The 20,565-nt window shown below is 39.1% G+C and overlaps 1 protein-coding gene across 5 annotated transcripts in view; it reads left to right on the top strand.

The window, feature by feature from the left end:
• The window catches only part of LOC111158513 (RAS guanyl releasing protein 3), a 105,535-nt gene that overhangs the window by 48,268 nt on the left and 36,702 nt on the right, over positions 1-20,565 (top strand). For 4 of the 5 annotated variants that reach the window (XM_022520586.1, XM_022520588.1, XM_022520589.1 and 1 more), the window contains exons 2-5: positions 14,703-14,835; positions 17,603-17,797; positions 18,782-18,884; positions 20,090-20,152. In XM_022520586.1, coding sequence (XP_022376294.1) covers positions 17,728-17,797; positions 18,782-18,884; positions 20,090-20,152 — 236 coding nt within the window. In that variant the 5' untranslated portion in view covers positions 14,703-14,835; positions 17,603-17,727. Of the gene's footprint in view, positions 1-13,332; positions 13,800-14,702; positions 14,836-17,602; positions 17,798-18,781; positions 18,885-20,089; positions 20,153-20,565 lie in introns of those variants that run through there. The other variant, XM_022520587.1, reaches the window with a different exon arrangement.

Genomic DNA, 20,565 nt, shown 5'->3' with positions numbered 1-20,565 from the left:
TGGGCCAGATCTCTGTCCAAGAGGTCACTGTTTTATAATATGTGGATGCTGAGTGAGGAAGACCTTATTTTGCACTATCTTTAATTTGGAGAAAAGAACTTGACTTGTGGTTCAGTATTTGTATATCTTTAAATAGGCATTCTCAGATAAAGAGAAAAATGTCAAAAAAGCATTTGAGGGACGCCTGGGTGGCTCAGTGGGTTAAAGCCTCTGCTTTCAGTTCGGGTCATGGTCTCAGGGTCCTGGGATCAAGTCCCACATCAGGCTCTCTGCTCGGCAGGGAGCCTGCTTCCTCCCTCTCTCTCTGCCTGCCTTCCTGCCTACTTCTGATCTCTGTCTGTCAAATAAATAAATAAAATCTTTAAAATAAAAAGAAAAGCATTTGAGAACAATATAATATTTAAGCAGCCACTGTACTTTTATATTTAATTTCTATGGCCTCAGAGCCAGTTTCTTAGATTTTTATGGAAAGTATGACTTTGTATTAAGACCTGCAAGAACACCTATTCAAGATGTTGCTGATGTCACGTACATGGCATCTGTTCAGTCATCTTGCCGTGAACATAGTTCTCAATTAAAAAAACTCACTGGGGTGATTCAGATCGCTCTGTACTACAACAAGGATATGGAGACTTGGAGACATCTAGACGACATAAACAATTTTCTAGTTTTTATAAAATGAATGTTTGGCACCGTGTAGACAGCACATTACTGAAGTCAAGACTCCCTTATCCAAAAGCAAAACTAAATTTTGGGAAAAAATGACTAGAATGCCTGAGAACCAAAAACACTTTTATAAAACTCGAGCTCCCTTCACATTGCTTTAGATACCTGAAGGTAACACAGTTTGGGTCTTGAGTATTCCTTTATGTTTCATTAAGACACCTTTGAGATAGTCCAGTATTTTTTTCCCCAGTTACTGATGGTTTTATGGTAGCTTTTTTCCCCTTTATCACCCAAACCAAATATTACTGATAGTAATAAGTTAATGAGAGGTTTAAACATTTTCATTTATATTTTTCTGTCATAAGAAGGCAATAAATAATCATAATCAGCATTGCATTAAGTAGTGAGGAAGTATCTTTTCACCTCCATGTTTGCTAAATCCTTTCAGGTTGTATGTGATTAACAGTTGAAGCATGGTAAGATAGCTAAATAAATAAATACATGCTCTGGTTCCTGGACTAGAAATTAGAGCTGTTGAAAAAAAGTCACTGAAAATGAGATATTGTGGTGAGATAAAGATTGGTGAGGGTTTAAAACTGTGTGAACACGGGGACTTGTGAAATCCCCACAAATTACCACAGAAGCTGATGAGGCTCTCATTCTAATTTTAGTGCCCTGCCTGGTTTCACTTACTTTTTCAACTCTTCAACATCCTTATTGTGACCAGGAGATCCATCAGGAGAACTTTTGGTGGAAATGCTTTTGTGTGATTTCTCCCCTCAAGAATTGTTTTTATGGATATTAATAACCTAATATGCATTTATTCCCATGCTGTAGAAAAATGATGGCAATGTCAAAACTTGGATCCTCTTCATGACTCTTTGGTACACATGAAATACTACTGGGATTTCTATAGGAATCTACTAAAATCTCCTCCTCTTTGACTTCTTTGGGGACCTGTATGTGTCTGTGTATCCCCTTAAGTACTTAAATGCTTGATAGATATTTCTTTAAAAAATAGATTGTAACTGATCGATAAAAATACAAATAGTTGAGGGATGTCTGGATGGCTCAGTCATTTAGTGTCTGCCTTCGACTCCAGTCATGATCCCAGGGTCCTGAGATTGAGTTCCACATCAAGCTCCTTGCTCAGTGGGGAGCCTACTTCTCCCTCTGCCTGCTGCTCCCCCTGCTTGTGCTCGCGCTCTGTCTCTCTGTAAATAAATAAATAAATAAATAAATAAATAATAAAATCTTTAATACATATATGTACTTTATGTACATTAATTATATATACATATATATAAGTAGGTGAATATGAATAGTTTGGATTGTACATCTAGAGGCAGCTACTTTGTCCTCCCCAAATAGTGAATACTACATAGTAAGAAGCTGATTATGGATTCTTTATTTAAGGAAATGTGGGCCTAAGTCAGTTAGAAGAAATGGGATTTAAACTAGTTCTCACTTCATAACTCAAAATTCTAGTCTGTGCTGCCTTTCCCCCGGTTTCTTTGTCTCTCTCTCTCATATTTCTTTCTTCCTTTTGCAAAATGAGTATATGTAGGTAAAATTATGGGGCTTATAACTTTGAGAGAAATGATACAAATAGGAATCGTTTATTCCTTAAGTAGAATGTGGTTATTTACCTGGAAAAAAATAATAGTAGCTAACACTTACCAAGGACATACTATGTTCCAGTTAATAAGCCCCTAACCTCTAGTAACTCATTTAATTCTTGTAACAACCCTACAACACAGATCCTATTACTATCCAAGTTTATAAGTAAAGATACAGAGACACAGTAAGATTCCATAAAGTGCCCAAGGCCACATACTAGAAAGCACAAAAGTCAAATTTGGTCCCAGTGGTCTGGCTCTTGAGTCTAGACTCTTATCCAACCGTTGAGCTCTACTCAGAACTCATCAAGTGACTAAAACATGTGAAGCCTGTGCAAAGCCACAGAGAAGGGCTACGTTGGATTATATCACACAGACCTTCACAGTGGCTTTTAGTTCAGCTCCTTACAACATGGTCATCCTGCTCTCCCCCTCTCAATGTTTGTTGAATGAAAGAATAAACACATAGATTCTTTAATTCCAGTTTTAAGAGCTCCCCATTCTGTTAGCATTCCTGCTTCTCTCCACTCTCTGCCTTTTTCAATGTCATTTTCTTTGCATGTGGTTTCTCCTTTTCTCCACTCAGTGCAACCCCACACATGCTTTAAGGCCACAGCTCAACTCTGTGAGTCAGAAGTTTTTACTTCTCTCGTGACTCTTTCATAATGCCCTGTATCGTCATTTCTGTTTATTTTGACCCCCGCACCACCTTCTTTAGATTCTAAGGCCCCTGAGATCACAATCTGTGCCTGATATAATCTTGTACCTCTGCCATGGTGTTAATCACAGTGTCTGGCACAGAAATAAGTGTTTATTAAATAAATGATAAAATGACTGGAAGAAGTATTCAGTGTAATTTTATTTTCTGTAACATAAATCTGTAATAAAAATCTGGAAGCATGTCTTGAAATTCCATTAGGGGCAGTTAATATAAGAGGAGTAAATTCATTCAATTAAAAAAAAAGTTCAAGACGAAAAGAAGAGTAGAGGAAAAAAGTGGAAAAGAAACAAATTTGAAGTCTGCAGATCATGTGCGAAGAGTAAGGTGACAGAGCAAGATAAGCATATGCAGGTATCAGACACACTTCTGGGTCAAGAGCTAGAAAGACAAAGGACACTGTCTGGTTCTTAAGAAACTACTGGGGGGACAGAACCATTCAGTAACAAAAATCACACAAAGACTCACTCAAGTCAGTATGTTGAGTGCCAAAAATCTGCCCGGAGGAGCTGGGAGGGAGGAGAAGAGTTCAAGTGGGCATTTAAGAAGTGAGTATGTGGGACACCGGGGGCTCAGTCAGTTAAGCTGCTGTCTTCGGCTCAGGTCATGATCCTGGGGTCCTGGGGTCTTGGGATCAAGTTCCACATCAGGGTCCCTGCTCAGCAGGAAGTCTGCTTCTCCCTTTGCCTGTTCCCCCTGCTTGTGCTCTCTTTCTTTCTCTTGCTTTTGCTGTCTTGTTCTCTCTCTGGTGAATAAATAAATAACACCTAAATTTAAATAAAAAGAGTATATGATTACCAAACAAACATAGTGAGGGAAAGGAAAACATTCTAAAAAAAGGAAAAAATGGGCGCCTGGGTGGCTCAATGGGTTGGGCCGCTGCCTTCGGCTCGGGTCATGATCCCAGGGTCCTGGGATCGAGTCCCGCATCGGGCTTGCTGCTCAGCAGGAAGCCTGCTTCCCTTCCTCTCTCTCTGCCTGCCTCTCTGCCTACTTGTGATCTCTCTCTGTCAAATAAATAAATAAAATCTTTAAAAAATAAATAAATAAATAAATAAATAAAAAAAGGAAAAAATATATCCAAAGCATGTTGTCCTGGTCAGGTCAGGCTCCTGTAACAAACATACCATACACTGGGTGGATTAAGCAATAAATTACCTTCATGAACTCATTACCTCCCAAAGGCCCCATCTCCAAAAACCCAGGAGAGGCATTGGAGAGGAAGAGGGGTGGACCCATATAAGTAGCATTTGGGAGGTAGATGAGCAGACTTGGATATGGAGGGATAGTGCAAGAAGGCCCTGGGAGGTCTAGGAGGAGTCCCAAGTTTCTGGCATGGAGTACTGGGAGGTAGACGGAGCCACACATCAATGAAGGAGATACAGGTACAGAAGTTTAGGAGGGTGAAGAGGACATATTTTTTTTAACTAATCAAAAAATTTTAGTGGAAATATAATTCACAGGCTTTTGGAATCTGCCCTTTTAAAGTGTTTAGCTTAGGGACGCCTGGGTGGCTCAGTCAGTTAAGCCGCTGCCTTTGGCTCAGGTCATGATCCTGGGGTCCTGGGGTCAAGTCCCACATCGGGCTCCTTGCTCGGCAGGGAGACTGCTTCTCTCTCCGCCTCTGCCTGCCTCTCTGCCTGCTTGTGCGCACTCTCTCTCTCTCTCTCTGACAATTAAATAAATAAATAAAATCTTTAAAAAAAAAAAAAAAGTGTAGGGGCACCTGGGTGGCTCAGTGGGTTAAGCCTCTGCCTTTGGCTCAGGTCATGATCTCGGGGTCCTGGGATCAAGCCCCACATCGGGCTCTCTGCTCAGAAGGGAGCCTGTTTTCCCCCTCACCTCTGCCTGCCTCCCTGCCTACTTGTGATCTCTTTCTCTGACAAATAAATAAATAAAAATCTTTTAAAAAAAAAAAAGAGTGTATAGCTTAGTGATTTTTAGTCTGTTCACAAGTTTGTACCACAACTGCTACTATCAAACTTCAGAACATTTTCATCATCCCAAAAAGAAACCCTCAAGTCATTGTAGTCACTCCTATGCCTCCTTTCCCTCAGCTCCTAGAAGCCACTAATTTACTTTCTGTCTCTATGAGTAGAGTCAAAGTCATGAGTATAGCCTATTCTGGGCTTTCATCTAAATAGAGCTCTATAATATATGGCTTTTTTTTTTTTTTTTTTTGGTCTGGCCTTTGTCACTTAGCATCATTTTTTCAAGGTGTACCCATATTGCGGGATGTATCATTGCCTTATGCTTTTTTATGGCTGAATAAAATTCCATCGTAGGGATATACTTTATTTTGTCCATCTCTTTATCAGTTCATGGAAATTTGGGTTGTTTTAACTTTTGGACTATTATGAATAATATTATTGAACAGTTGTGTACAAGCTTTTGTGTGGACATATATTTTCAGTTCTTTCAGGGATCTATCTACCTAGGAGTGAATTTGCTGAATCATAAGGCAACTCTATATTTAAGTTTTTGAGGAACTTCCAAGTTGTTTTCCAAAGTGGCTGCATCATTTCATATCTCCACTAGCAATGTAAGATGGTTAGATATGAAAACCTATCCTCAAGTTAAATAAAACTTTCCTAAATGCACCCACTCATAAGTGGCAGCCCGTACTCTTGGCTCTCTACTGTACATCTTGCAGCTGGCCTCAGTTTGATTTGGAGTTACTGACATGGAAGTGGTAGTTGAAGCCATTGTTGTGGGTGAGTTAACCATGGAGCGTCTGAGGTGAGAAGGAAAGTCCAGGCATAGATACCTGTGGGCCCCCAGCAGAAGGAGGGGAGTCTCTGTGTGACTGAGAAGATGTGACCAGAGGCACAGGAGGAAAACCAGGGAAGAGAAGATGCCAGGAAAATCATCCAAGGGAAGAATTTCAGGGGGAGTGTGGTAAAGAGGTAACACAAGGCTGCCAAGCCTTAGCGTAAATGTGGTGACTCCACCAGAGTAGTTTTGGTGAAGTGTGGGAGTGGGGAGTGAGGGGAGAACCGGACAGAGCTTGATTTGGGTCATCTGAAGAGAGGATGGAACAAATCCAGCAAATTCTACTTGGCCGTCAAGGATGGGAGAGATACGAGAGTTGGCCAATGGGGAGCTGGTATTTTTTGTTTCTGGTTTTGGCCAGACTTGGCCATCTTTACTCAAACTGCTAGCAGTTTAGCTCCAATTCATTAATTCTTCCTTTTTATAACTGGATCAACAAAACCCTTATTTCTAGTCCTTTGCCTTCTCCAACTCTTCAGTACTTACTTTGTGAAAAGGAACCATCTTCTCCCTTTTTCCCCCCTCTTCCTGTGTGTCTCTAGATCCTCTAATAAACCCATCTGATTCATGTTTCTAGCAGTTACACAATTTCCGAAGGGTAATTTGGCATATGAACCAATTAGTTCCATCAACCTGTAAACTCCATGAGAATTCCAAAAGTTCTTTTCAGCATTTTGATAGATGCCCACCAAACTCCTTATCCTCTGTATGTAATATGTTATTAATCCATGGATAATGTTGTTCTAGTGGGGAAATATACTCTAAATTCCAAATAACCACTTTACAAATATAGTGGAAACATTTCGTAATTCTAGGACTTCCTTTTTTTTCCCATTGGGTTTTATGCTCTGAAAACCTTTTCTAAAAGAGCTTTTTTTGTTCTGATGAGGAAGACAGAGTAATATTGTTTCTCTCGTGTTAGGAATGATGAAAACAAGGCTTAAGGTAGTTAAATAGGGACCTAAGACACTATGGACACTTGTTAGTCACTAATATTTTCTCTTTTGTTGCTATGTACAGGGATTTCTTTTCAGGAGTAAAGTGAAATTAGTTAATGCCTTAAATGAGAAGAAGAGAGATATTACCACCTCTTGAGATTTGTTTTCCTTTTGAAGAAAGGAAGAAACACCTGCTGTAGGAAAAGGATGTGAAATCAGAGAGAATGACAAAGTCATTAAGTGGAGTCTTCTAATTATGGCCTTCAGGCTGTATACATTTAACTGAGAGTTAAATAATCGGAAATAATCTTAAAAACATTTTTTGGTTCCTACACTTCACTTTCAATTGTTTTCAGTAAAAGGTCTAGCTCCAAATCCCTGATTCAGAAGTATTTGAAAACTGGGACTTTACCATCCCACAAAAGAGTACCATGAACGTATTGGTTTCTAAGCAGGATCAAAAGTTTTCATTTAAATGATAACATGCACCGTTTCACTTAAAAAGGAGAAAATCTAAGTCTTGCCATTTGCAATGACATGACTGGAACTAGAGGGTATTATGCTAAGTAAAATAAGTCAGTCAGAGAAAGACAGTTATCATATGATCTCACATACATGGAATTAAGAAACAAAACAGAGGATCATACAGGAAGGGAAGGAAAAATAAAACAAGGTGAAATCAGAGAGGGAGAAAACCATGAGAGACTCTTAATCATAGGAAACAAACTGAGGGTTGCTGGAGGGGAGGGGAGGGGCAGGGAGGGATGGGGTAGCCAGGTGATGGATATTGAGGAGGACACTTGGCTATCTGATAACACTGACTTTAGCTTGTATTTTCCATTCTAGTTTTGTGACCCATAAAACTTAATATTCTCAGATGTCTCCTCTTTCAGGAAGCCTTCCCAGCTCTCTTGGTTAAATTTTATCCCACTTTTGTGCTCCCATAACACTCAGGGCATGTTTCTCTGACACTGGACTTAATGGGCTCATTGTTTTATAATAACTGGTTTATAATCTGTAAACTGCAGTGGGATGTAGGCTCCTTAAATGAGCTCTTTACATCTCCAGCCCATATCATAGCACTTAATGCTTAGTAGATATTTAATAATCATTGGCTTTTTTTTCTCTCAACCAAACAAACGCCTTTCTGTGAACATGCAGATATTTTAGATGTCAGTTTTTCATTATGTTAGTGTTTCTTGCTGCATTCCCATGAAACAACTTAGAACTCAGGTTTTAAAATGCTTTCCTGGGGTGCCTGGGTGGCTTAGTCATTAGCCATCTGCCTTCGGCCCAGGTCATGATCCTAGGGTCTTGGGATCGAGCCCCACATAGGGCTCCCTGCTTAGGGGGAAAACCTGCTTTTAGAAAAGAAAAAAAGAAAAAATAGAATAAAATAAAATAAAATGCTTTCCTAGTGTTCTCAAAGATCGGCACCTTCCACTCCCAGCACAGAATGATGGTAGGTCAGAGAGAGAGAGAGTATACTACAAGCTGTGCCTTCTGTTCACATTCTTTTGTTTCTTAGAGGATTTCTGTATAGTATCTTCATTCTCTTAGAACCTCCTTTATGTAGATTCTGACCCCCAAGATTGTCCTTTGGCCCCACTGGGTGGATCCCTAAGAGTTTTATTTACTCATGCCAGTTACTGAAAATGTCTTCTTTCCCCTGGTGGGCACATAAACAATACCATGTCAGTGCTTGTACCAAGTACAGAACAGAAGTCAATAACCAGCTCAGACCTCATCCAGGAACCTGGCTTCCTTGAATTTTTTTGATAACAACTAAGTAACAAGGTATAGCTGTGTTTTATTTGTTGCTAGATTTCTGGGGAGAATACTGGCCACCCAGAGTTCAATGGGTAAAGCATCAGCACCGTGATGGTACAGACAGCATTCAAAACAATGACCTCTTCCTCCTTCTCCTCCACCAACATCATCATCAAGTTCACTCTGGAGTAAATGAATAAGGGGATGTGACTTCATTTCAAGGGATTTAGAACCAGGTCCTTCCCAAGCATTAGTGCCACAGATGAGATTCTTATGAATATAATGCTGAAGAAAACACTGGTCTTCACAAAAACTGTTTTCCCAAGGCTTAAAATTTTAACTTATAAGCTGAATATTTTCTAGTTCTGAATCTTATTTTGGGATGTTATTTATAATTTGAACACTAGAGTTGCCGTAGTAGGTCATAACCTTTCCACAGAGTTGAATGTGTCCTTCTGGAAACCCTCAGATTGCAGATGTCTAATATGTATGTATATCGGTTCTCCTCTGTGTTTAGCTTCCGCCTAATGCTAGGAAAATACCTCCTCCGTTGGACTTTGGAATCTCATATTTATTCCTAGAGTTTCTTTAAGATTCTCATTTCTCATTCAACTCATGTTAGATAGCTGTAGATATGTCCGTTGGGTTGACAATAGTATATTTCAGTAACCAAGAAAGAATAAATATAATGCAGCTTAACCTTGTTACTTAATTGTTAACCCAAATTACAACAGGGCCTTGTGGAATGAGCTCTGAGCTGGTTATTGACTTCCGTTCAGTATTTGGTACCAGTGAGTCCCTGAAATGCCAAGCTTGCTCTAATAATAATGGTTATTCATCTTCAGACAATAGAGCCAGTGACAGAATGCTTAGAAACGAAGCAGAGGCATAGTACACATTTGTTCTAGACAACGCTCGGAAATTGATCTAATAGGCAAGCCTTAACAACAGCTAAAATTTCTATTGGTAGTAGGAAAAATATAGATTTTCAAAGTCAGACAGAGCTGGCTTTGTCACTAAGCTGGTCACATGATGGGACAAGTTTAACTTAACCTCCATAGGCCTTAATCTCCTCATCTACGAAATGGGGAGAATAATATTTTGCTTTGGGGGTGTTATAAGATTTAAACATCATATAGGTAATTTTCCCCAACATTAAGTGTATCACATCACATGCCACGAACAAGTAGTATTTGAAGAAGATATTATTACTTTGTTTTCTAAAATACACACACACACAAAATCCACAACAATGTTGATTATTAATGCCCTACTGATTTAGGAAAAGCTCTTTGTAGGAGAAAAACAACAACAATGAAAGTTTAAAACCCAGGAAAACCTCATTATCACATTAAGTAAACCTATCCAAGGCAAAAATGAAAAAAAATTACTCTAGAGTTGAGAAAATATTTTCCACAGCTACTCCGTATGTCATTGTTAAATAACCTTTGGGGATTTTGCTCCACTCTCTATAAATGTGGGATACTGGATTCTCTGGGTCATCATAATGGCCCACTTAAAATGTTATAACTTTGCTATAAGCAAATAAATAAACTCATTTCCTCAGTATGTACTATCCTGGTTGGTTTGTGATAGAATCAACATCAACAATAATGACAATGAGGCCATGACAAGAGTTACTGAATGGAGGAAATAAGGTAGAAAGAGCAATTCAAAGAACTAAGAGGCAATGTGGAAAGAAGTGAGAAGGAAAATCAAAGTTAAAACACCACCAATACAGGGCACCTGGGTGGCTCAGTGGGTTGGGCCTCTGCCTTCGGCCCTGGTCATGATCTTGGGGTCCTAGGATCGAGCCCTGTGTAGGGCTATCTGCTCAGTGGGGAGCCTGCTTCCCCCTCTTCCTCTGCCTGTTGCTCTGTCTACTTGTGATCTCTCTCTCTGTGTCAAATAAATAAATAAAATCTTAAAAAAAAAACAAAGCACCAATACAGAAATAAGCAAAGAATGCCAGGTATGAAGAATGAACTGAGAAGAAACAGTAATGTATCTTTTGATTTATGACCTTTTTTTAGAGGTAAAGGATAATTAGGGCATTGGTGAGTGTGCGTGGGGGGTGGGGCAGAGAGAGATAGAAGTTCCAGCAGGGAAAGTGCAAGACAGGGGGATGGTGGCTGAGGCTGTAGCTGTGGAATTCAGTATCCTGGATCAAGACAAAGGGTGGGGGACAAATGACTTCTCCAATAGTGTCTGTCTTCTTCTTCACCATTTGAAGCAAAGCTAGGTGAAATGGAAGGGACTCATGTCCTTGTGATGAAACTACCTAGCAAATGCCAGCCATGCTTTAGCTCTGAGTTATGGAAACCACATGTGACTAGACCATAATGGCATTAACTCAGAATTGCCTGCTTCATAAAGAAGGAACTTGCTGTATAAGTTGTTCCAGAAAAGTTAAATAATTTCAGAAACATGGCATAAGTGAGTGATGTCACCCAGGGAACAGGGAACACTAAATTTCTTTCAAAACAAATGCCAGAAGAGAAACATCAGCCTTTTCAATGGAAATAATGGGAAATAGCCCAGTAATTCTGGTTTCTTCTGTGCTTTATAACATCTGCTGCATATTTTTTTTTCCTCTTGATAAACCTCAGATCTTCCAGCAGATGACCTTGTCTCCTTCTTTTTAGAGTAAATGTGTCATTAGACAGAAACTTCCTCGACTCCCTACTATCAAATGGACAGACCTACCTATACCTCTACCCATTTCTCACCTCTTTCCTCATGTTAAATTTTAAAAGGTGACCTGCTACCTTATCCAAGGTAAATCCCTCCACCTGTAAAAGGGTACATCACCTCTGTCCTCTCAGGGACCTTATTATATAGATTAAATTCTTTTTCTCCCGTTCCTTAAATTTTCCTTTCCACTGATTGTTAGCACTTAAATATGCTCAGGTGTCAATTCAGAAGTCTGTAATAGGTATCCAGAAGCTAAGTCAACATTTCCCTTTGGATGTCTCAGACATCTCTACCTCAACACATCTAAAAATGCACTCATCATTTGTCCAAAATGAACTTCCTTCTCCTTTCCCTTCCCCTCGTTTTCTCAGTCTCAGGGGAATGGCTTCATAACCCAACCAAATGGTTTGCTAGAAACCTGGACATTATCCCTGATTCCTCCTTTCTTCTCAGTCCCCAAAACCATTCGAGCAGCTAATCTTGTTGGATCTATCTTCAAATTATATCCTGTAACCAACTAGTCTTCTTCATCTCTATTGCCACATACTGGTTTAGATAACAATCATCTCTTGCCTGGATGGTCATAACTGACTACTAACGGGCTTCATGATCATCTGTGTACATCTCTACTCATCTCTTTTCCATACTGCAGCTGGAGGAATCTTTAAAAAGTCTAGATAGGATCATGCCACACTCTTACTCATCTTTGAAATCATGGTTTCCTATTGCCTTTCAGATAGAGCCCATACTTCTTCATATAGCTTACAGTACTGTTCATGAGCTACTCCTATGAACTTCTTAGTCTCATGTCTCGCCACATTCAGTACTTCAATCATTCTATGTCTTTCAGCTTTTCATTATTGCCATCTTCCTATCTACTCTTTGCCTAGCTAAAACTTCTTTGGCTCCTGGACTAAAGTAGTGCTCCTCCCCTTCCTGGGATACTTTATTGTAATTACTTGTTTAATTCTTTGCTAGAATATCAGAATTATGTCTTTCTTGCAGGGTCACATGACCCTGCAATTGCACTACTGGGCATTTACACCAAAGATACAGATGTAGTGGAAAAAAGAAGGGCCATATGTACCCCAAGGTTCATAGCAGCAATGTCCACAATTGCCAAACTGGAAAGAGCTGAGATGCCCTTCAACAGACAAATGGATAAAGAAGATGTGGTCGATATATACAGTGGAATATTACACAGCCATCAGAAAGGATGAATACCGAACTTTTGTATCAACATGGACAGAACTGGAGGTGATTATGCTGAGTGAAATAAGTCAAGCAGAGCAAGTCAATTTTCATATGGTTTCATTTACTTGTGGAGCATAAGGAATAACATGGAGGACATTAGCAGAAGGAAAGGAAACATGAATTGAGGGAAATCAGAGGGGTAGACGAAAGATGAGAGACTGGATTCTGGGAAACAAACTGAGGGTTATGAGGGGGAGGGGGAAGAGGGGATGGGTGAGCCTGGTGGAGGGTATTAAGGAGGGCACATACTGCATGGAGCAGTGGGTGTGGTGGATAAACAGTGAATCTTGGAACACGAAAAAAATAAAATTAAGATGTTAAAAAAAAGAATTATGTCTTTCTTGCTCACCAATTTATCCTTCTCTCTGTTTGCTCCCAATCTCTTTTACCAGCTACTCTGGTATCTTGCTTAGTATCTGGTGTCTAATAGATCCTCAGTATTTGTCAAATAACTTGATTGTTTTTCAGGGTTTTGCTATCATTTCTCTTACTAAACTTAATAGTCTTGATTCTCCCATGGAGTTTCAGAGAATATAATCACAGCACCTTTCAGATCTCATGTCTGTGGTGAGAAATGGAGATTAAGCTTGAACATGGCCAGAACAACAAATGCTATGTTAATCCGTAGGCTTAAAGGTTTGTAATCAAACAGTCATTTTCACTAATGACTTAGGCATTTAGAGAACCCCCCCCTTATCTCTGTATGAGGGTCAAAAAAAGCAAAGACGTGTTTGTGGTTATTAATACATAAAGACAATATCTGCCATTAGGAGGAAAGAGTATTTACGGGTTTTTGTTAGTTTTTTTTTATTGCAATAGAGATAATGCTATAGACAAGACTACCTTTGGAAGTTCTAATAGGGCCAACATCATTTCAAAACTGTTTATTGAATACTCACTAGATATAATATTTCACCTTATAAATCCTACAGTCCTGGAGCCAGGAGCAACCTTTGCTGTCATTCTGGCATGCTTCCTAGACACCATCTGGGAATTAAGCCTACAACATCTCTGATAGTCATTACTTTACTTTGGCTTGAGAACTTTCAAGAATGAGATTCCATTGTTGATGAGGCCACCTTCCCTACTCCTAGAAGCTCTAGTGTCACAATACTTTTTCTCCTTTTTCCTTCTCTAACTTAACATCTCTCTTCCTGTCACTTCAAACATATGTCTTCTACTTCACCCAAGTCCTCAACTTAGAAACCCTTAAATATTGGAAGGGAAGAGGTAGTGTGGGCAAAGAGGGACAGCTTTCCTGAACACCCAGTGTTTTAGAAGACATACAGTGGATAGATTTTACATTACCTCTATAATTCCTTCAACAATCTAGCAAAGAAAGCAGGATTAATGGCATTTTACTCAGAGGTAAGTAAAACTTTCCCCATTTGCTTATCTAATGTTGAAATCCAATCCAAGATTCTGAGTCAAGAGGCTGGGGTGCTAATTTATGTCTCTTAATGGACAGCTGCATGGAGTTGGCTCCTTTTTACTATTTCTAAACTTGGGAGCATAGTTCTTATTGTCCTAGACAACCTCACAAGGATTTATTTGAAGATAGAGGCGTTCATGTTAGTGAAAGCCTTTTTGCTGCATGAATACATCATAGCCTTTGGAAATCACACCCAACAGAAATCTATTGCCCTTTTGAAGTGAGAACCTCTCTCTTAGAAGTAATTCAAGCCCTGGGGAAATTTTGGCTTATGGTGTCCTTTTCAAACTTGCGAGAAAATGTGTATGCTGGGGAGCAATAATTTTCCTTGCAGCCAGAGAGTACCTATCAACACTAAAGCAAGTCCCAAACCATTGGGAGACTAAACAACCTGGACTAAAATAACATTGACATTCATGTTGAGACAGTAAGGAGTGATTTAGAGTCAGAGTTTGATGATCACCACAACAAACTATTCTGGAGATTTACTAACACTCCAAGGTCAGTGTTTGGAAATTCTTAAGGAGTACTCCAATAATAGAAGTATATTTGGACCAAAATAGTATCTTATACTATGTGTATAAATTTCAATTTTGCCACACTTGAAGAATTGTAATAGGCTGAATTAAAGGAAAACTACTTGATTTTAAAAATATCATGTCACCAAATAACTATTTTGAATAATTTTCTTTTTAAATTGACTTTGTAGATGAAATTTAGACAAAATCTCAATACCACCTATAACTCAAGGGTTTTGGAAGTCCTTTAACACCACATGGATTCTTTGGGGCTTCTATTATTTAACTCTGTCTGGGGATTTCTTTATGTTCTTTTATCAGATTCTCCAAAGTACTTATAATTCAAGTTGGATAAACCGGTTCTGCTGACTGCATCCCCAGCACCTTTTCCAAGGATGATAACTGCCCTTACAATTCTTTCAGACCTGGAGATCTTTCAGTGTAAAGCCAGTGGGTAAGTATTTCTGTAAACCATTGTAGATGATGTGAGAAGCTTGACAAGATAAATATGCCTAGAAAAACCAAAAGAAAGGTGCTATGATATTAACAATCATGATGATGAGATGATGGGTAACATATTTTTCCTTCCTTTTTCCTTTCTGTCCTATTTTAAATGAAGAATATATATTGCTTTTGTAATAAAGAAGCTTTACTGTTGAAAAAATCAGTTGTAGACACAATAATAGCCACACATATGAAATGAGACCTCAACTACATGTACAGGTGACAGAATGCTAAGTAGGGGCACAGACACATCTCCTGACTGCAGAGACAGATTTTAACTGGGTAGTCTGGCCCACCTGGCCCTCAGGTGCTGGCTTTATTGCGGATCACAAATCTAACTCCAAACACGGTGACAGGTCTTTGGTACGAGGTTATGTCCAACGCCTTATGGAAAGGTAATAACTTCCTCAAGTAGATCAGCTGAATAATTTTGGTTTTGACCTGAGAATCTAGTTTAGCTGATCTAAGCCCTTTGGTTCTAAGTAATATATCTACTATTCAGTAACAAGAGTTAACAAGATAAAACGTGTCTGTATAGACATGAAGGAGAATCAAACCTGTCAGTTGTCCAATCTTGACTTTTAATGGGATTGAGAGAATTTATATTAGGGAAATAAGAGAAGTGTTGCCCCCAAATGTCCTGGAAGAGATATCAAATTCTTATTATGAATACAGACAGGTCCTATTAAGTCTAGAAAGCTGGCAGGAACTCCTGTCCCAGGCTGTTTACTAAAACAAACTAAAAAATTTATAGTATGCGTGCATACAAATATATACTTAAAAAGGCAAACTTCTTACACTTCCTTATTTTCTTCATTTCTTCATCCATCCATCCACTTCTTCATTAATCCATCAATTGCTTTTCTCAGTATCTTCTCTGTGAGGGACAAAATCTTTGGTGTTGGGGAGTCCACCAGAGAACAAAACACAAAAAAATCCCTGCATTCATAGAGTTTATGTTTATAGCGCTAGAGAGATTTCAAAACAAATAGACTAGTAAAATATATAGTGCGTCATATGGGGATAACTGTTATGAAGAAAAATAAATCCAGGAGGTGAGGTAGGGCATGCTATGTAGGAGGTGAGTGTGGGGAGAGAGGTCTTGTTGTTTTAAATGGGGTGGTCAGGAAAGGTCTCACTGATAAGGTAACCTGGTGAAGAGATGTAAAAAGAGTTGGTCCCAGACATCTTTAATATTTCCCTTTCACAAATCATTTGAGCAGCAGAAGTGGGAGAGCCCTGATCCAGTGTTTCTGTTATTTTTACCGCACATGTGAAATAATCTGACTTTTTATGCTTGGAGCATGGCACCTTCAGCACAAGAATATGGTTTTTACACAGAAATAATACATGGTAAAACATTTTCCTTGGAGTTGTATGCCTAGTGCACAGATCCACTCAAATATCACTCTTTGGTGGTCTGATTGAACTAATACAACCATACACGTGGACGTTAGCTTTTTTCCCTATACATTCATGTGTTTGCTTTCTGAAGTTGACTTTGAGCCTACTGAAGGTAGGTTGGGACAATGATTTATTCATCTTGCCAGACTCAGGGCTTAGCCCAGTGCCTGGTATTTGTCGGGTGCTCAATGATTACCAGTTGAATAAATAAATTTTGAAAGTAAAATAGACATTGACTTCAAACAGTTTATGAGATTAATGCCCAGTGGCCACATTTACCTATTAAACTACCCGACATTGATAACTTTGTTACATCATGATAACCTCTCTCTTCCCTAGGCCCTGTATAGAACTGTCACAGGGACTTTGTAAAATAAAATGGTGGTGTTTCCAACAGCAATACTTCTAGTATGAGGAACTCTAAGAGGTTGTTTCTAATCCCCATTTTTCCCATGACAGTGCTGTAAAATAGGACCTCTGTCATACCCACATTTTTCTTCTACAGCTCATTCAGCTATGTCCCTTTCTGACTAGGGGGCAAAATTATGACAGCTTATGATATCCTTACTTGAGAGAGCAGTGAAAGGAGGGAAAGGAAAGTAAAAACTTTATTTTACAATGGAGTCCTGATTCTAGGCCTCACTAATTGTGTAGGTTTAGACCAGTTGCTGAATCTCTGCAAATCCCATGACCTCATCTGTAAACTGGGAATAATGATTACTTTTGTTAGTTAGCATTGTTATGGAGTATGATTCTGTTGGCCATAATGTTATTATTATGAAGGACAAGTTGGATAATACACATAAAGCATTTGGTATGGCACCTGGTACAGAATGTGTGTTCAGTTGGTTTTTGTTAATACTTTCACTACTACTATTAGTGTTACTATTAGAGAAATCAGGCAAATAAGATTTTTTAAATCAGTTGTCGAATGTTTATATGATCACTGCAGATGATGCGTATCAATATATTTGCACTTTAAAATTTACCTCCTATATACTTGTAATAATATTAAGCCGAGTAACATTTATAATATTCTTGAATGGCTCTCTTATCACTTAAGAATATGAAGAAAGTGTAAGATACTGTATCCAGAAAATGTCAGCTGCAGAATGGAATGGTACCTCACAGAACATTCTGGTCATTCTGGGGTGCCCTCCATGCGAAGGCATTTGACCATCATGGTGGTTGATGGACTTTCTCACTAGGAGACTTTTCTTCTAGAAAGATACAGTCATGGAAGCCCTTATCTTTTTACGTGGAAAAGTGATGCCTTAATGAGGTCTGATAACTTCCGTTTCCTGTTTCTTTAGAGTCTTGAAGTATGACTGAGAACAGACACCAGTAGTGGCACAAACGTTACCAAGTCACGTGATTATGGAGATGGTCTATCTGATGCTGAAAATGTATCTAGTTTTTTGACAGCGGCTAAATAACCATGGGGTCAAGTGGACTTGGAAAAGCAGCGACCTTAGATGAACTGTTGAGAACTTGCATTGAGATGTTTGGTATGAGCCCTTTCTCCCTTTGATGTACCTTGATACTCTCACTTCTCCCTATTCAGATTGCTGTGGAACAGAATTCAGTCTCCATCTTTGGCATTTAAGTCCTTTTTGATTGACTCCAGTCTGTCTCCCCAGTAACACTGCCATGTGCATTTCCTTCCCTTTAATGCCCACAGCTAATATGCCAAGCATCCTGTCCACTTTAATGTTTCTGGAATATTCCTGCATCTTTCTACCTCTTTGCCTTCACTGAAATTCTACTTCAGGGCTCATCTCAGAAGCCGGTCAGATGTTCATTATACCATTCCTAATCTCCACTGTCAGGAATGCTGATTGCTTCCTCCCACAGCTCTTTGTGACTTTCCCATGGTACTGTGATCATTTCTCAGTCTTTCGACTCAGACAAGTAGCATAATCTGCTGCGTTCTACCTTTGCATGTATGTCTTATATCTCCTAGTAGTTTACAGACGTTATAGCTGTATGCTTTCTAATGTTGTTTACATATCCACCTCACCATTTCAGATTATTCTTTGCACAGAGTCATAAAATGGTTGTTTTTTTAATTGTTTTTTAAATTGATCGTTACAGGAAGAGTTAGACCAGAGTAGGATGGCCAGATAAAATACAGGATGATCAGTTAAATTTGAATTTCAGATAAAGTATATTTTTAGTGTAAGCATGTCCTAAATAATGCATGGGACATACCTGTACTAAAGAATTATCTGTGGTTTACCTAAATTCAGATTAACTAAGTGTCTTGAACTTCAGTTTGCCGAATCTGGTAATCCAACACCAGAGGGAGGGTGAACCCCCCCCTGCCCCCACCCATCCACTTGACTTGCAAGGAAGTACCAGTGGAAGGAGGAGGAAAACAATAATTGGGTCTATGAGAAATTTTTGACACTGATGTTTCTCTACTGTTATTAGAAAAAGAGAAGAGTGCACTGTTGTCTCCACACCCCTCATTTTATTTTATTTTTTAACAGATGACAATGGAGAGCTGAATAATAGTTATTTGCCAAGAATAGTTCTACTGATGCACCGATGGTATTTATCTTCCACTGAATTGGCAGAAAAACTTCTCTGCATATATCTTTTCAACTACTGTGTAATTTTTACAATCATAAATCAAGTTCTGTATTTAGATAGAATGTCTAACAAAAGCCGGTAAATTAAGATGAATAAATAGTCTTTAGTCAGTGTTCCAGCTGTTTTGTGGATATATATAGATGTCTAGACAAGACATCTGGATGATGGACCAAACAGTTGACTATCCATCTGAATGTTTTGGCTCTACTGAAAAATAATCACTAGATATAAAATGAAACGGAAGCTGTAGGCTGACTGTTTCTAACTTGACTTAAACATTTCTGCTGTTAGTACAATGAAAGAATAGTCAACACTGATTCCAGACCTAATTTATTCCTTTTGGGATGACAAAATGATGGACATAGAGGATACAATTTAGACATATGGAAATGCCAGCCAAAATAATGAGATCTGGCTCAGGCACAAACAGCACCTGAATTTTCACATCTTCCCTTGATTACAAGACACAAAGAACATTCTAGCGGTTTATTGGAATTTGTTCATTGATCTTAATTTCAGATTTCCTTCTGATATAATAGCAAAAACAAACAGGGAAAAAAACCCCTAGTTAGAGACTCCATTCTATAATAAGGGCTTTAATAGTCTACCACCTTTGAACATACAGCAGTCCTAAAAGGTGACTGAAAGCCAAATGACTCAAAATGACAAAACACTCTTAGATTTAAAAGGTGATTTTATTCTCAGAGATCTAATGTTGATTATGCAACCACTAATATTGGTTCCTACAGTCTCAGCCTGCTTCAAGCCCAGGGTACCTTGCAGATGACTGGGAAGCCTTATGGGGTAGGAGGAGCCTGAAAGGCAGAAGGTCTGATTATTAGGGCCATGTGGTCATCCATCTGCTCATTGCAAGCTTCCTTCACTTCCTACTTCTCCCTTCCATCCTCCCAACAACCTCAGGGCAGGAGGGGATGTCTGAGAGGGTAAGGGGACATTCGCCTTGAACAGAGGTCCCTGAAAGTGAGCAAGATCCTAATCCCCAGGTCTCAATATTGAGTAGTGTGTAGGTGACGATTATTCATTGCTGACATCGTCAGAGCCCATTCTCTCCCCATCTGAATGCCCACATAACCCAGATGTCCCCACTATGGCCTTTGTATTAGGAATTCATCTAAATTGGTCAGATAGCTGCAGGTGTGGGCAAAGGAAACAAGGTGCAGGGATTTTTTCTTTAACTAGTGCACGTATCGAGATGCCAGTGGAGAAACCTGTGATGAATTTCGGTTAAAGATCTGCTACTTCATGAGGTAAATATACATGTAATTGTCTTGCAGTGGATGGTTCTGGAATTGTTGACCATTTCTTTCCCCCCAGACAGTAGACCTAGTTTGGCAATAGAATTGACTCAGATTCCCACCCCCAAGCCCCTTTTACCGATTTTGTTTAAATTGGCCTTCCTCTGTTCCTGGGAGTAGAATTTATCTTTCTTTTAGAGATTAAGCAGTAGCACATGTGATTAGGGAATAAAACTAGCTCTTGGAAAGAGTAAATTCATTTTTTTTTCTATTTTCCCACCATATGCTTTCCCACCTAGTTGCCATGAGTTGGGAGAAGCGTTCGATTTCAGCTGTGTCTCAGCACTTAGGTGCAAGTCCAGATGTTCAGGACTTAGGGTCAGAAAGAGAGGTTCAGAGTGGGAGTGGTAGGCTTGGGTCCTTAA

The sequence above is a fragment of the Enhydra lutris genome, unplaced genomic scaffold, assembly GCF_002288905.1.
Source record: "Enhydra lutris kenyoni isolate GAN:26980312 unplaced genomic scaffold, ASM228890v2 scaffoldscaffold59, whole genome shotgun sequence".
NCBI classification, from domain to species: domain Eukaryota; kingdom Metazoa; phylum Chordata; class Mammalia; order Carnivora; family Mustelidae; genus Enhydra; species Enhydra lutris.
The sequence above is the reverse complement of the archived record's forward strand: the minus strand, read 5'-3'. Positions and strand labels throughout refer to the sequence as shown.